At 34.9% G+C, this 17,083-nt stretch overlaps 1 protein-coding gene across 1 annotated transcript in view; it reads left to right on the top strand.

Annotated features, from left to right (window-relative positions):
- NIPBL (NIPBL cohesin loading factor) overlaps nt 1–17,083 on the top strand; it is a 198,218-nt gene that overhangs the window by 124,331 nt on the left and 56,804 nt on the right. Inside the window, 5 exon segments of the mRNA XM_035727556.1 lie at nt 7,891–8,073; nt 12,444–12,641; nt 12,883–12,954; nt 13,044–13,133; nt 14,857–14,960. Of these exon segments, the coding sequence (XP_035583449.1) occupies nt 7,891–8,073; nt 12,444–12,641; nt 12,883–12,954; nt 13,044–13,133; nt 14,857–14,960 (647 nt within the window).

Below are 17,083 nucleotides of genomic sequence, written 5' to 3'. Positions count from 1 at the left end.
TTTTAGTCTATTTCATTTATTACTGCTTTAGTATTTAGTATCTCCTATTAAATTTGGGCTTTGTTTTCTTTTTCTAGTTCATTAAGATACAAAGTTAGGTTGTGCTTCCACTATTTATTTTTCTCTCTGTATATACTTATCAAGGAAAGGATTATTTGATCCCTGTTTTTTCTTATAGTTCTTCTTCATAGTAATATAATAGGTACACATTGATGAAATCTTTGTAGTACCAATGTCAATATCAAAACTGTGGTGCTTAAAACCACAGTTTTAAGAATCTTTTCTTCTGTCTGCTTCATTCGTAATATTGTTTTTTCAGTTGCTACAAACCAAATCCTTGGTATTTGTCTTCATTAAATAAACCAATTTTCAGTGACCTAAAATGTACAGAATATAACTGTAGTAACTGCACTGGCAAGGTGGATACTTTGTTCCAATTTGAATTAAAGTATGACTTGATATAGATCAGGGGTCAGCAGACTTTCTCTAAAGGCCCAGATTGTAAATATTTTAGGCTTTGTGGGCCACTTATCTTTAACATTGTAATACAAAAGCAACCATAGACAACATGTAAATAATGGTGTGTCGATGTATTTTAATAAAACATTATATACAGGGGCGCCTGGGTGGCTCAGTCGTTAAGCGTCTGTCTCCGGCTTAGGTCATCATCCCAGCGTCCTGGGATCGAGCCCCGCATCATGCTCCCTGCTCCGCGGGAAGCCTGCTTCTCCCTCTCCACTCCCCCTGCTTGTGTTCCCTCTCTTGTTGTGTCTCTCTCTGTCAAATAAATAAATAAAATCTTAAAAATATTTTTAAAAAATGTTATATACAGAAACATGTGGTAGGCAAATTTGACCCCACAGGCTATAGTTTGCTAAGCCTACTATAGATATAAAATTAAAATTTTAATGTAGGTGAATCTGATAACTAGATTATTTATTCTGTAGCAAATGAGACCTAAAATTTGGATTTTCCACTGCTATTTGAGTATTTATGTGTGTATACAAAAGGATTCATCTAGAATGAGTTTTGAAGTAGTTTTCTAGTTCTTTTCCAGTATTTATGAATGTAGTATGAAATTTGCCAAACATAATATTTTAAGCAGGATATTTAATATCTGGAGAGTACTTCATTTAGTGGGGTTATATATATTATTAGGGTGTTAATATATAAAATATAAATATATAACAAGTATGTACAGACTTAAATTGCTTTTAAAATATACTTGTCACATGTCAATTATTAAATCTTATCTTTTCACTTTGTGGATAAACTTCTCTATAATTACCAATAGAGAACAACTAAGAACTGCTTTCAGGATTTAGAAAAGAATTTTCAGCTGGGAAAAGATATTAAAATAGATAAAACTGATCTAAACATCTTCATAGAACTTTTTTGTTGTGTAAATTTTCTTGGAATAAATTTCCATGAATAGTAAAAAAGGGTTAAAGGATTTTAACCCCTTTTGCTGTGTGTTATATATTCTACACAAATTAGCTGATCCTGAGTGTATACATTTCAGTAAACTATAAGCAGTCCTACAGAACTCAGAAGCAAAGCCTGAATCATTTCATATCATCTCAAACACTATGCATAGCAGTCGATTCCTGAAGGCATTGCTGTGTAAAGCAGTGATCTTTTCAATAATGATCATGAGTCAAGAAGTTGTCTCATTGTTTTTCTTGGGAGATGGGTTAGGGGGTTGGGTTTTTGTGGATTTTTTAAAAAGATTTATTTATATGAGAGAGAGTATGAGGGAAGGAGCAGAGGGAGAGAATCTTCAGGCCGACTCCCCGCTGAGCACAGAGCCCAATGCAGGGCTCAGTATCAGGACCCCATGAGATCACGACCTGAGTCAAACCAGCATTTAACCAACTGAGCCATCCAGATGCCCCAAGAAGTTGTCTTATTAAAAGAGATGGATACAGTGCTTATTAGAAAGATTTACATCAAAAATAGAAGAGTAATTTCTGAGTAATCCAAGATTTTGGATTGGATTGGAAATGAAACAGCAACTTTTATATCAGAATTATAGGCGTAGATAATTAAGCTCTCTGATACAAGATAGTCACTATCCTGGGGTACCTGGGTGACTCAGTCGGTTAGCATCTGCCTTCTGCTCAGGTCACGATCCCAGGGTCCTGGGATTAAGCCCTGAGTCGGGCTCCCTGCTCAGCAGGAAGTCTGCTTGTCCCTCTCCTTTTCCTTCTGTGATCTCACTGTCTCTTTCTCTCTCTCAAATAAATAAATAAAATCTTTTTTAAAAACCCAAGGTCGTCACTATCCTATCAACTTATAATGAGTAAAATCAATTTAATTGTAAATGTTTTATTCAAATTATTCTTTATCTTTAATCGAACCTATAGCTTAACAGTAGGAAGAGTCCACACATTGAGTTTGATTAACCTAGAAGGACCTTTTCAATTTGAATTGACTCAACTATTTTGAAAGGACTGGCAACCATAAAACATAAAAGACTTTAAAACTTTTGTGATTGTGCCCTAAGAAATAAGATGCATGTTGTGACCTAATGCACACATACAGGCACATATTAACAATCCCTATACTACAAGCAAAAAACTGACATTTTCACTTTCATTTTAAAACAACTGCTAGTCAAGACCCACAAAACCGATTTCACAACATGCTTATGGGCCATAACCTGCAACTTAAAAATTGCTGCTTAACATTGAAAAGGAGACTTGCCAGTTCTTAGGTTGTAACATTCTTTGTGTAGTGATTATATAATGGTTCTTTGCATTAGTTTCAGTATTTCTCAAAGACTATGAGAAAGAATAGCTGTAGATTTGACCCTGACCACCCCTCCCTAGCCAAGATGAGTTCAACTGCTAGTCTTTCCTTAAAAAAAAATCTTTTTTTTAAATTTTTTTATAATCCTGAAAAAGCATTATTAGTCCTCCAGCCTGTACCTGGGGTCTCTCTGCCTCTTATCAAAATTAAGGCAACTTTATACCAGATTATCTCATTATGCATGACTTCCATTTATCCTAAACCATCACAAAAAAAGCAAACCTCTCTATTTCCTCTTTTCTTTTAGGGGAGGTAGTCTACCTGATGCTCGCTTCCCTTAAATTAAGACTTCATCCTCAGTTATAAACAGATCCTCCCTTCTTATTACCCTGACAACTGTTAACATCTATAGTAGAAAGCTATGAGTTTCTCTTCCCTCATTTTCATTCAATGAAGGAGCCTTAGCACTAAAAAGTAGACCCTCCTTTCTCCTAGTTTGCTAATGCTCCTTCCAAGAACAGTTGATACTTAAACAACATGGAGGCTAGGGGCACTCACCCCCCCACACACAGTCAAAAATCCATGTATAACTCTTGACTCCTCCCAAATTTACTGATAGCCTGATGTTGACCAGGAAGCCTTAAAAATAACATAAAGTCAACTAATACATATTTTGTATATTACATATATACTGTACTCTTACAATGAAGTAAGCTAGAGAAAAAGTTACTAAGAAAATCATAAGGAAAATACTTTTACAGAATTATACTGTATCAAAAAAAAAAAAAAAATTGGCATAGAAGTGGACCCATGCAGTTCAAACCTGTGTTGTTTAGGGATCAACTATAATAGCTAAAATACACATGTCAAAGTTCTTCCCCTTAGGTCATTGTTTTGTGTCCTCAAAACTTTTTTTTGTTGTTATGTTATGTCACCATACAATACATCATTAGTTTTTGATGTAGTGATCCACACTTCATTGTTTTCGTATAACACCCAGTGCTCCATTCAGAACGTGCCCTCCTTAATACCCATCACCAGGCTGACCCATCCCCCACCCCCCCTTGCCTCTAACACCCTCAGTTTGTTTCTCAGAGTCCTCAAAACTTTTGACACCAATCTTCCATATCCCTGTATTCACTGAGGATTTGGCACAGGCTTCTTCTTTACCCCTAGTACTACCATCAGGTTATAACCTTGGGGTCCCTGTGAAAGGAACATTCAATGTCCTGGTCTCATAGTTGAACCACACATTTTTTTAGTTTCTCTTTAGGTTGCTGCTTTTTGTTCATACCTCCCAACTGTTACCATATTTCAGGGCTATGTAATCTGCAATTTATGCTCCTTGGTTGTACTTCTTAACAGTGGTTCAAATAAAGATGTAGGCTTGCATTTAGGAACCATTTCCACCAAAAAATATGTATCTTCAAACCATATTAACCCACTTAGGGTCACAAAATGGGCCGATTGACAATATACACTACAAAATTTTTGTTTTTCTTTTGCCTCTCAGTAAAGATCCATTTGATGCTACTCCCCTGTAATTTGTGTAGGTTATTCTAAGAGTTGTCACTTAACTACATTATACCTAAGATGTTTTTTATGACTTACATGATTTGGAGGTTTATGTGAGTTTCATGGTTTGTTTCTGAACATGACTGGTTTCCATTGTCTGAATCTTCAGTCCTAAAGAGTTCATTAATTGAGGTGGTTTATTTTAATCTTGGGGTTGTTTTTCACTTAAACAACACACATTTTTAGTTATCAGATTAGTGACTCTGAGACTTTTAGTAGTCTGGTTTTAATAATCTGCTCATTGTGCTAATAGGAGTGATTTATACTTGAATCCAAGATTATAAATGTAGCACATCTATACTTCTAGATGTGCTACATTTTAGATAGTATAGCTCTCATAAGTTTAGCCTTATGAGAGCTAGAAAATAGAGGTGTGCTGTGTCTATTATATATCTACAAAAGCTGAAAGTGTAGTACTTCACAAAATTGTGACTGAATGACATTATCCTCTCAAGCCAATAACTTAAAATTTTATGGTAATTCAAACACCTGATTTAGAGAATAAAGTAACTGGGATGGGAGAAATGAGGTGAGAAAGATAATCATAAAGTACGAGCAATCTGAAGTTTTTAAGAACAAATAACTCCACAAACAACAATAATTTATAAAATCATTGTGTTGAGAAATAGACATTTTTTCATTTAAAAGATTATTTCCTAATTCAGGGGAAAGAACATAACCAAGTATGTCATAGGCATCATTTGAGGTACTCACTGTTTATTCATATCAATTGAAGCTGAGTCAGTTATTCAGTCCTTAATAATGTATTAAATATGCTGATTGTGAGTATAGGAAAACCAAATATTTTATCTCTTAACCCTTGTAATCAAAGAACCTGGCTGAATCAGTTTATAAAGTGTTTTACTAAAAGGAAGAAAGGAGGTTTAATTCAGAAAATGCATAAACCTGTGGAATAGGTGTTTCTATTCAAAATGAAAGAGGGTTTACTTTTGGAGGATGGTACATTGATAGACATTATCCCCCATTGCTGGATTTTTTTTTCTTTAAGTAGGGTCATCTTCAGAAATGAAACATTTGGTCTTTGAATTATGTTGCTGTAACTTTCAGAGTTATACAGACGTTAAAATGATCTACAGAATACAAAAGCTCTTAAATTTGATAGCATTCTTTTTAATTTAGGGAATAAGAGATGGTAAATTACAATGAATAAACTTTGATGCCTGCTTTATCAAATATATGACATAAGTTTTCTGTGTCTGGCTATTGTGAGGAATTTTTTTTTTTGAAGAGAGCAGACTCCTTGCTCTGGGGATATAATAAACCATTGTAAAGAGAGTACAAGTACCAATACATACATTGACCCTTGATTATTTTTGTATATTTATCTGTATATTATAATTCTGGGATATTAGTATCAGGTCAGTATATGTCTCTGAGAATGGGAATTTAGTCTAAGCAGAACATAATCAGAGAAATCTGCTTTCTAAAAAATTTCATGATGGACTAAAGGCCAAATACTTTGGGCTGTCTATATTTAAATACCCAAAAAGGTTTATAACATTTTAAGTAGTACAAAAAAGAAAGCATTTTCATTTTTTAAAATTTGGGAAATGTCTTCATTTGCCTATAAAATATAGTAATTCAGAAACTATATGGGAAGTACACTTGTAAGTGATCATAGGAAATTATGAATGATAGGCAATCAAAAAGCATTTATTAACCATTAACATATACATACTAAATATTATAGGTCATGTGGAAAGGGGAGATAAATACTAGAAAACATGATCCTTCTATCAGTAAAACACACATTTAATTAGAGGTGTTCAAGACATTAAGGACCTTTTTTTTTTTTTTAAGAGAAAGGGAGGAGCACAGGGAGAGAGAGAATCCCAAGCAGGCTCCACAATTAACGTGGAGCCCGGTGTCGGGCTCAGTCTCAGGACCCTGAGATCATGACCTGATCCTAAATCAAGAGTTGGATGCTTAGCAGACTGAGCCACCCAGGCACCCCAAGACATTAAGGAATTTTAAATGAGATGCATAGTGTATTTACCTTGGGGCTGAATGTATGGACAATCCAAAGCTACAGTTGGTTTCTTTTACCTGTATCAATATTCTAAAAAGTGGACATCACTGATAAAATACAGTTGAATTAAGAAAGCCAGCACAGAGTAATGTTGCATGATTTGAAAGTGACAACAGATAAGTACACTCAACATTAGTATGTCAGGTTTCTCAGCAATGAAGTCTTTGGAATATTACCAGTCACAAGTATTACATCTTTGTTGGGTAAAATTTTTGCTATGTGTGTCCTTAGAAAAATAAAGGAGTAAAAGTTAACTGAAATAATGCCTTCATGATGTTGACTAAAAGTTCCACAAAGAATAAAAAAGGATTATTCCTCCATCGAGATTAATAATTTATGTTTTATATTATTAAATTACTGGGATTATATATTGAGGCTTTGAAATTGTCTTAATCAGTACCCATTCATTTTTGTCATGATTATTTTTATCCTTTACATAAGTACTATTATCATTCAAATGTTGTAGTGTTAAGGTTGATTATAGTTACTAATATTCCCTGCTATAAACCACTAAGGTACTCTTTGCTCCCAATTTCTAAAATTTAGCAGGTAAGACATCATTTTTATACTTCTACTCAAAGATTTCCAAGGGTAAGTAATTTATCTTTAATAGTCATCAAGGACAAATTATCCTGAATAAATAGCTTTTGCTACTTCTTTGTTTTTAAGCTCTCAGTAGGGTGTTAAGAATTTGTTTCTTCATAGCAACTGTTAGTGTTTTTGTGGATATGTGTGTAGTATTAAGTAGTAAATATTATGTTAATGTTACTATGTTGGTATATTTTTATCCTGTCTTAGTCTTTCATGGGAAAATATGAACTTATTTCATAACAAACTTGAATTTGCTATTTTTAATTATAGACATTTACATTTTAATATATTTTTATTTATCCTGCCTTTCATGTTTTTATTCTCTTCAGTTTAATGCATATATTGGTTTATCTATTTGAGGAAGTTCTTTGTAATACTAAAGGCATTACCATGCCTCTCAAATAGACAGTAATAGGTAAAAGATATAAAACTCTTGTCCCAGCCACAGTATACAACCAAGAGCATAGAGGAAGAGAAGGGTATGATAAGTGTCTTCCAACTCTTCAAATTTGCACTGAGAGATAGTATTACTTTCAAACTGGTCCAGACCTCTGTAAAACAAATTTGGGTGCTACCAAGAATGCGAGATGAATCCCTTACTACATATAGACTGGATAATGCCAGCGGATCTCTCGTTTTAGACAGTTTTAGTCCATACACACAAATGAAGGCATTATATCAAAAATGGATGATATAACTACCCTTTTTATGTTTTTTAAGTTATTATATAATGATATATGTAAAAACTGCATTATCAGTTTAGGGTGAAACCTGTTAGAGTTTTAAATACGTGTTTTATTAAAATACAAAGCTGACTTAGAAAACTTATATAAATACTAATATTTCATTTTTATTGTGCTAATTTAGTTAAAATTTCCCTTTTATCTTCAGATTTAAATTCTTTTCTTACCTTTCATTAATAGGTAGTATAGATCAATCAGTGTTAAAAGAATTACCCCCCGAACTTCTGGCAGAAATTGAATCCACCATGCCACTTTGTGAACGTGTGAAAATGAATAAACGCAAGCGTAGCACAGTTAATGAAAAGCCAAAATATGCTGAAATCAGTTCAGATGAAGATAATGATAGTGATGAAGCTTTTGAATGTAAGTATCACATAACTTTATTATTATTTTAGAATTAAGCAGATTGATGTGTTTGTCTCATTCATAATTTGGGGGGTTAGGAAGAGTACAGTGATCTTAATTCTTAATAACATAGTATAGCAAGTTTTTTTCTTTGTACTTAAAAAATGTGCGAAAGATGAGATCAGTTGGCACCAAGAAAAGAAATTTAATGAGCTATAATTAGTGTCAAATAACACCGGTACGTGTCTGTATTTAGCAAACATTTATTGCGCTCCTACTGTATATGTTAGGCACTGAGAATAAAAATACAAATAAGATGTGGCCCCTGTCTTTGAAGAGCCTTCAGTCTAATGGGGGGAATTATGTAAACAGTTGTAGCACAGTGAGAAAAGTACAGTGATAATAAGTAAATCCAGGGTGCTATGGGAGCACATTGGATTGGCATCAGAATTATACTTGGGGGTTCAGGGAATACTTACTGGAAGAGGTGACACTTGAGTCTTGAAGGACACATAGGAGATAGCCAGGTGAAGAATTATTTAAAACCATACTATCACTAAATTATGAATGGATTAGCCACATTGCCAATTATCTGTGTGGTTTGGACCTGGCTTCTCCTTTTTGCCCAGCTGTGTCCTGGAATTCCTCCCTTGTTTCACTGTTTTCCAGAGCTGGCTTCTTCACTACACAGCTACCTCTCTACAACACTGTGATCACCTGTCTTTGCACTAGACTTGCTATACCTCGCCTGTCTTCCTACTGGTCCACTGAAAAAGTTCTTCTCTTTTATCCCTATCTTCCTTCTTCTGGAGCAAGAGAATTGAGCCTAGCCAAGAGGGGTCAGCAACCTTGTTTGACTTAAACGGCATTCAGTGGAAACAGACTATGGGAGATCTTCACTTGTGTGCCAACTGACTTAGTCATTATGACCAAAAGAAGTGGGAAGACCACCAGTGTGTTCTACCTTTTCCACCTAGTTTCCATAGATTGAGGTGTGACAAGCAAGGGCAGGAAGGACAGATGCATGCTGCCAATTTTAAATGTATATTGCTGATGGAAATCCTTCACCTCCTCCAAAGTTTTCAATGTTCATTTACTCTGATCTTTAAATTGTGAGCTCTTGAGCTATGAGGAGTAGACTATGAATACTGAACAAATATGAACAAAGTTTTAAAATTGAAATAAAATATATAGCAAAGTTAATCTGACATATTTAATTATATGTATAATTGTTATAACTTGTTATCATGAGATGTATTTATATGCAATATATTTCAATGACTTAAGTTAATACTTTTTTATTATAATCAAACATTTTGGTCATATGGGAACATATGCTCTGGAAAGGGAGAGGAGAAAGGAGATCTGGTGGCCCAGAAACTCACTCCCCTTTATATACATGCCTCTCCTTTACTCCTTCTCCTCCTCCCCCATCCCCCAAACATCACCTGTTTCTAAAGGGAATAGCTAAGGGTTAGTTGCAGATTGGTTTCAAATCACACTTCAACTCCATTTAACTGAGAGAGTCTCCCTGCATTGCTAAACTGATGAGAATTTTGAAGCTACCTCACAGTTAAGTAGAAAGGATAGCATAATCAGAAATACCCACCAAGTGTAAAATAGGGGAGAGAGCCACACATGCCTTACGTTTGTCATCAGTGCAGTCGCTATTCTTTTCCTTGCTTTCTATTATGAGAGCTTGTCGTTTCATCTTTTGGGAGCACACACTGTCATCTTAAAGCCATGGATCCTGTTACATCTATTCCCAAGTATATTGAAAGCTGATATTAGAGAACCTCAGCTTCAACCTGCTAGGCACAAGAAGTTTCTCTGGATTTTTCAAGAGACCTCAGAGTAGCTCCCTGGTTTTCTTAGTTTATTTCTATACAAGTAACTATAGAAAAATTGACTCGGAGCCTCTGATTTGAGAGATGAAAGAATTTCAGTTGGTTGTTGACATAAACAACCAAATTGTCATTATGACAAAAACAATGTAGTGAAAATATAGTGTAGTGCAAAATGTAGAAGTATTATGAGAACATAAGCACAAGCATTATGCTGCTTTGAGAGACTTTTTTGAAACTTAAAGTTTTACTGCAGTTAATCAAATTGGTTTCCTAAAAATCTAAAACTAAGGCAATTGTTTTATTGAAGGATGGGGGAAGGGTTGAGGGGTGGTAACTTTGAAAGTTGGGCCACATAGATTTGGGTAGCCATAACACAAATACAAGGTCATTGGATTGCTGGAGAAGGAGGAGGGAAGACATAGAAGCTAAGGAGCAATGTAGGTGAAATTTGGAAAGGGAAGGTGGAAGACACTCAAGGCATATTTTACCTACCTGTCTGCTGAGCTCCTCCCCTACTTCTTTCAGGGTTATGAGGGCAATAGAGAAAGAACAAACTAGTAACAGTGAATTGGGATCCTGATAGCCTTATTAGAACACACTGTATCTTAGAAGTTGGGTGGGGTTTTTTCTAATTTGCCATCCTGTTTTTATCCAAATTTCCTAAAGTTTAATGAATGTGAAACAGAAATCTTCAAGGCCTATAAAAATTACCACCAATACAGTATATTGTATGTTCTTGCTAACAATTTTAAGATTTTTCAAGCATTTTCTAATCATAGAATTGAATGCTTGAAATGGATTTCTTAAATTAAAATTCAGAAGGACTAAGTCAGTCATATTTGAGATCATAGAATACTACTTTCTGCACATTTCTGAACAAGCTTATTAGTTGTCATTTCTCATATTTAGTAGCTGTTTTAGTACTTATTGAAAAAATATTTAGTGAATGTTACATAAATGACCTGTTTCTCTGACACAAACATGCGCGTGCACACACACACACACCTCATATTAGTTTATAAGGCAGCCTCTCACTAAGAGAATGTACTGGGGCATACCCTAATTGTAAAGGGGGGGAGTCCTACTTCTTCCTCATATTTCATGTCAAATTTATGCCTAATTACAAAGAAAATCATTGGAGATTTAAATATATGCACTTATGTTTGTCTTTTTTTATGAAATATCTTGCTATGCCAAGCCTTTGACCAAAAAGTAGAGGAAACGAAATTATCTTTTTCTGCTATGCTGTCAGTAGATTGGACAGAAGGGTCCAGAACCAGAAACCAAACTAGATTCTTGAATAGGAGTAGCTAAGGCAGCATGTAAGAGTAAGGTTAGCCAGGGTACAGACATTGCTTATCCACCTTTAAGGTTAGCATCCTTAAATCTAAGGCTTTAAGGGGACTCAAACAAGAGTTTTAAGTATTTGAGTATTGATCATAGTTAGGAATTTGAAATAGAAGCCAGTTCAGAGACAGCAGGGTAGTCAGATTTAGTTCAGCAGACTGGAAAGTATTTCATTGCCACCACCAAGTGGTCAAAACAAGATGCCAAGATACAGGACACATCAGTTCTCTATCCTAGTTTTAAGTTGGTGGTGCTACACCCTAGAGCAGGTATGGTAAATATTTGTCACTTGTACCGCCCTCCAGCTCTCACAAGACAGACATTTCTAATCAGTCTTTCTTGTTGAAATATGATGCTTTCTTGGGGAAATAGAATGCTCTAGGCAGCTATTACCAGTTGATCAGAGTTGATGTGTCAGATGAAATCTGTTTGCCAGTTCTGCCTGGAAGTTCCTGTCAGTACTGGTGTTTTTAATGGAATGCTTAGACCCTTGGAAGGTTGGGGAAGGAACTGAAGGGTAACATACATAAATATGTTTATATAGCATGTATAAGCTTAAAAGCTTTTCTCCTTGGGTTTAAGCAAGTACGTTGTTGGAGAACTGAATTCAATATATGAATATTTACAACGGTACAGATTTTTCTATCTCTGTAGGTCTGTGATGTTAGATTATCAGTCTTTTGAATTTATACCTAAGTTTTGGGCTTAACTTGGCTTTTCATTGTTGGTATACATGATTACTCCATATTCTATAGCACTTTCTCAAAAGTTTACTTTTCCCCCAAACCCTGCTCCCCATCAGTAATTCAAATGCTTTAAGGTGTTTCTGTTTTTCATCCAAATCCTAGATAAAGATTGTTTTACATTCCTTAATTAATCCTGATGGTTAGATATTATCTTTACTGACTCACTGAATACCTTTCTTTGAAATGAGCCCTGTTTAATTCCCAGAACATTCCTATTTATTAGCAAACCAAATTCATGTAGAAATCTTTAAATCTAAAATAATAGGATAATGCTAAAATAAGTGATACCACTTCTATACCATAATTTATATTTCTGATTAAACAGAATGACTCCATTTCCTAGACCCACACAATGATTTTCCCCATGTGGTTCATTTGTGAAGTACATACAAGTTTTAATAGTCTTTTTAAATGAGGTAAATTATTTGTCATGGGGATTTGCTTCTAGCCTCTAGGAAACGACATAAAAAAGATGATGATAAAGCATGGGAATATGAAGAGCGTGACAGAAGAAGTTCTGGGGATCATAGGAGAAGTGGCCACTCTCATGAAGGAAGAAGGAGTTCGGGTGGTGGTCGTTATCGAAACCGAAGCCCATCAGATTCTGACATGGAAGATTATTCTCCTCCTCCCAGCCTTAGTGAGGGTAATTCATCAGTGTCAACGGATTTCTTACATAAGCTGCTTTAAATTTAGGTCTTTAACTTTGAAGAATATCTGATACCTTTTTATGAGTTAATTAACAACTATTTGTTAAGACAGAAGTATATATTTAGTTTGGAATGGCAGTGGTTATTGTTTAAGTATTTAATGTTCTGGAGGAACAAAAATAGAAATATTTTAAGTTGTCATTCCTATATTTCAGTATTTCTTTATGTTTATTTTAGTTGCTAGAAAAATGAAGAAAAAAGAAAAACAGAAGAAGAGGAAAGCTTATGAACCAAAACTAACACCTGAAGGTAACATTTTTAGTTTGTCTTTGTTCATAGTCTTCAACTTCAGTTTTCTACATGTAATGTGATAAGTTTTTATTTTTTCTCTGTTGTAGAAATGATGGATTCTTCAACTTTTAAGAGATTCACAGCCTCAATAGAGAATATTTTGGATAATTTAGAAGATATGGATTTTACTGCATTTGGTAAAATCATTTTAAGATATATTTATTTACCTCTAAATATAAAGTCAGTTTTAAATATATTTATTTACCTATGTGTTTAGCTTTCTGCCAGTTCTCTAGTGCATACAGAGGGATGGCCTTTGCTCTCAAGAAACTTAAAATCTAGTTGTAGAGTCAAGTGTAGTCTATGTTTATTTGGTTGTTTTGTTTGGTTTTGCTTTAAAGATTATTTATTTGAGAGAGAGACAGACTCTCCGCTGAGCAGAGAGCCTGGTGTGGGACTCGATCCCAGGACTCTGGGATCATGACCTGAGCTGAAGGCAGATGCTTAACCGACTGAGCCACCCAGGCGCCCCTCAAAGTGTAGTCTATGTTATCAAGAAACTGAAAACTTTAATGTAATAATCAAGTATTATTGATAGTGTCTTTGGAATCCTGAGAATGCAGCTACCAGAGTAGGTGATAATAATTAAAGAAACCTTTATTCAGATGAGACATGAGTAGGTGCTAGGTAAGGAGAGTACTAGTATGAGCAAGGATGCAGAAATAGGAACCCATGCATCTGCTCATTTATTCTTATAGACAATATTTATTGAATACTTACTCTTTGTCAGCAGTATATTAAGTGCTAGAGATACAAAGGTAAATACCCCAGCCCCTGGCTTTAAGTAATACAGAATCTAATATGGAAAACAAAATAGTAAACCAATTAGAATACAATAGGATTAATATATTCATATATTCCTTTTATAATAATATGTAAAGATCATATCTTTAAATATAAAAATGTAACACTGCTTACGGTATTTAGAGCTACCCTCAACAATTCCATGCCACTTTCAGCTGGTAAAAACACTAGTGCCTGATTTATACAAAAGCCATATAATATACAATAATTCTGATATGAGTCTGCCTATTTGAAAATGTCTTAAAAGTTACATTACCCTTTATATTTCATTACACTTTATTTTAAAAGTATTTGTTTTGTGAAGGTCACAAAGTATCATTAATGCATTTCTCCATTATTTGGCATACCAAATGTGTGCTGAGAAACTGTCTTCCATGTCATTTAAGATCCCAACAGGAAGACAGATGGCACTCTCAAATTAGGATAATTTGAGGAGGACTTATTTACAAAGAGACCAGTTACAGAGTTGGGGACAGATGGTGCCAGAATCTGGGGTTAACAGCCATGGAACTATTACCATCCCTACTCCGAAAGGAACAAGGGTAAAGAGAAGTTACCAGAACTCATTCTGTAGGGAAAATAATGTAGACTCCCTTGAAAAAAAGCAGTAACCTTTTGGTCAGAGGACATAGGCAGCCTGAGGAGACCTTACAAGGAAGGAGTGAGGGATATAAATACCCTGACCTCACTCTCCTTCTCTTTGATCTTCTGACAGGGCACCCCACTAGCTGAACCCAAACAAGCCAGAGGGGATGGGAGACTGTTGATGTAGTCCATACAGGTCAGCCTCTGGGGGCAGAGAGCTTGGTTGAAAAGGGTCAACAGTGTATCTAAAGTAGTGAAGATAAGAGATCTATCTCCTCCTCCCATCTTAGTCAGAACTCTGATGTTAATCCCTGTCCTTTCATTCAGGGTTTGCTTGAGGTTAACAGAAGCCTCTTAGATTGTTATTTGTTTAGTTTGTTTGTATTTCTTTGTCCAGAAATTTTATTGAAAAGTTAAGCTTACTATTTTGAGCTATTTATTGTACCTGAACTGTTTGGTTTGGTTTTTCAGGTGATGATGATGAAATTCCTCAGGAACTTCTTTTAGGAAAACATCAGCTTAATGAACTCGGCAGTGAATCTGCTAAAATTAAAGCAATGGGTATAATGGATAAGGTATCTCACTAAAAAAAAATTTATATATTTACTTAAGGTCTAATACTTGAAATTAAAGTTTTCAAGGTAAATTACAAAGATTACATAAAGTAAATAATAATGAAAACAATTTATGGTTGCCTTCTGAGAGTTTAACTGAACTATTTCTTTTTTAAAAAATAAGACTCAAAGAAGTATTCTGTAAATTATTCTAAAAAAAATCATATTATTGCATACAAGTTATATTAGTTTCATGTTTCAGAACCAGTTGATATTTGCATATATTGCAAAATGATCACAATAGTAAATCTGGTTAACATCCATCATCACACACAGTTACATTTTTTTTTCTGTGATGAGAACTTTTAAGTTCTACTCTCTTAGGAACTTTCAGATATGCAGGATAGTTTAACTGTAGTCACCATGCTGTACATTACATCCCAAGGACTTATTTATAACAGGAAATTTGTACCTTTTGACCATCTTCACCCACCTTAGCCTCTATCCCCAACCCCTCTGGCAACCACCCATCTGTTCTCTGTGTCTGTGTGTTTGGTTGGTTGATTGTTAGTAGTGGTTTTAGATTCCACATGTAAGTGAGATTATATGGCATTTGTCTTTGTCTGACTTATTACTCTTAACATAATGCCCTCAAGGACTAATCATGTTGTCACAAATGGCAAGATTTCCTTTTTTTTTATGGAAAGATATTTCATTGACATTTTGTGTGTGTGTGTGTGTGTGTGTGTGAATACACATTGTATTTTCTTTGTTCATCCATCAGTGGACATTTAACTTTGGATGCTTTCATGTCTTGGCTATTGTAAATAATCATGCAGTGAACATGGGCATGCATATATCTTTTTAAGTTAGTGTTTTCTTTTCCTTCAGATATATTCCCAGAAGTGGAATTGATGGATCTTATGGTGGTTCTATTTTTAGGTTTTTGAGGACCCTCCATACTGTTTTCCATAGTGGGTGCACCGTTTTACATTCTCACCAACAGTGCACAAAGGTTTCTATGAATTTGATTTTTAAAGATTGTATTTATTTATTTGACACAGAGAGAGAGAGACAGCAGTAGAGGGAACATGAGCAGGGGGAGTGTGAGAGGGAGAAGCAAGCTTCCCGCTGAGCAGGGAGCCCGATGCAGGACTCGATCCCAGGACCCTGGGATTACGACCCAAGCCAAAGGCAGACACCTAAGGACTGAGCCACCCAGGCACCCCTGAATTTCATTTTTAAAGCCAGACATATCACATAGTTAACCAATAATTAACGTGTTGTTAGTTCACAATGATATTACTATATGCAATGAGGGATATATTGATTTATTTTTTGTGCAGGAAAATGGCATCAGTTTTCTGAAGTGACACTGCCAATCCTAGGTTTTATTTCATAAATTCCATAATTATATATAGCTAATATTTCAATTTCACAAGGTGAATTTGCTGAGTATTTTCAAAGTATGGAAAGTTTACCAAAAGTCTCAGTAGTTTAATCTGTTATGAAATTATCTAAAGCAGTATTTGGGGGAACTTGTTTCTATACTCCAGCATAAATAATCAAAATGTACTTAATGTCAGTTACTCTATTGATCCTTCCATTTGACTCTTCTGGCTGATTTGGTTGAGAGAGTCCTAGTTGCATGCTAGTAGTCTAAAAGGAGACCTGTTCAATCAGGAGAATATGAGTAACAGTTGCCTCCTAGCAGAACCTTTAAATCGACTACTAATTTTTTAGGTAGAGAAAGCATCCTTTCTAAGAAATGAAATAGGAGATACTTTTTAAAATAAGAAAGATTTCTTCTAAAAAAAAAAGGTGTTACTTTACCTTTGTAACTTTTATCATTTACAGTTTTATGCTTTATTCGTAATACCACCTTGAATTTTAAGACACCTGCTGAATAACACTGTGGTGTGGAAACCATAGTATAATTAAATCAACAGATGAAAACTTGAGAGAGAGAGAGAGAGAAAGAGTGTGTGTGTGTGTGTGTGTGTGTGTGTGTGTGTTCGTTCATATGCATGTTCAGTATCACTGCCACAAGAACAGGGAGCCAGGTATCAGAACAAACTAAATCTTGACTAGCTGTATGGTAAGAGTTGAGTTAGTAGTGTGCATATGTGCCCATTCTGTGTTTG

Source organism: Zalophus californianus, chromosome 5 (assembly GCF_009762305.2).
Source record: "Zalophus californianus isolate mZalCal1 chromosome 5, mZalCal1.pri.v2, whole genome shotgun sequence".
Classification (NCBI taxonomy): domain Eukaryota; kingdom Metazoa; phylum Chordata; class Mammalia; order Carnivora; family Otariidae; genus Zalophus; species Zalophus californianus.
The sequence above is the reverse complement of the archived record's forward strand: the minus strand, read 5'-3'. Positions and strand labels throughout refer to the sequence as shown.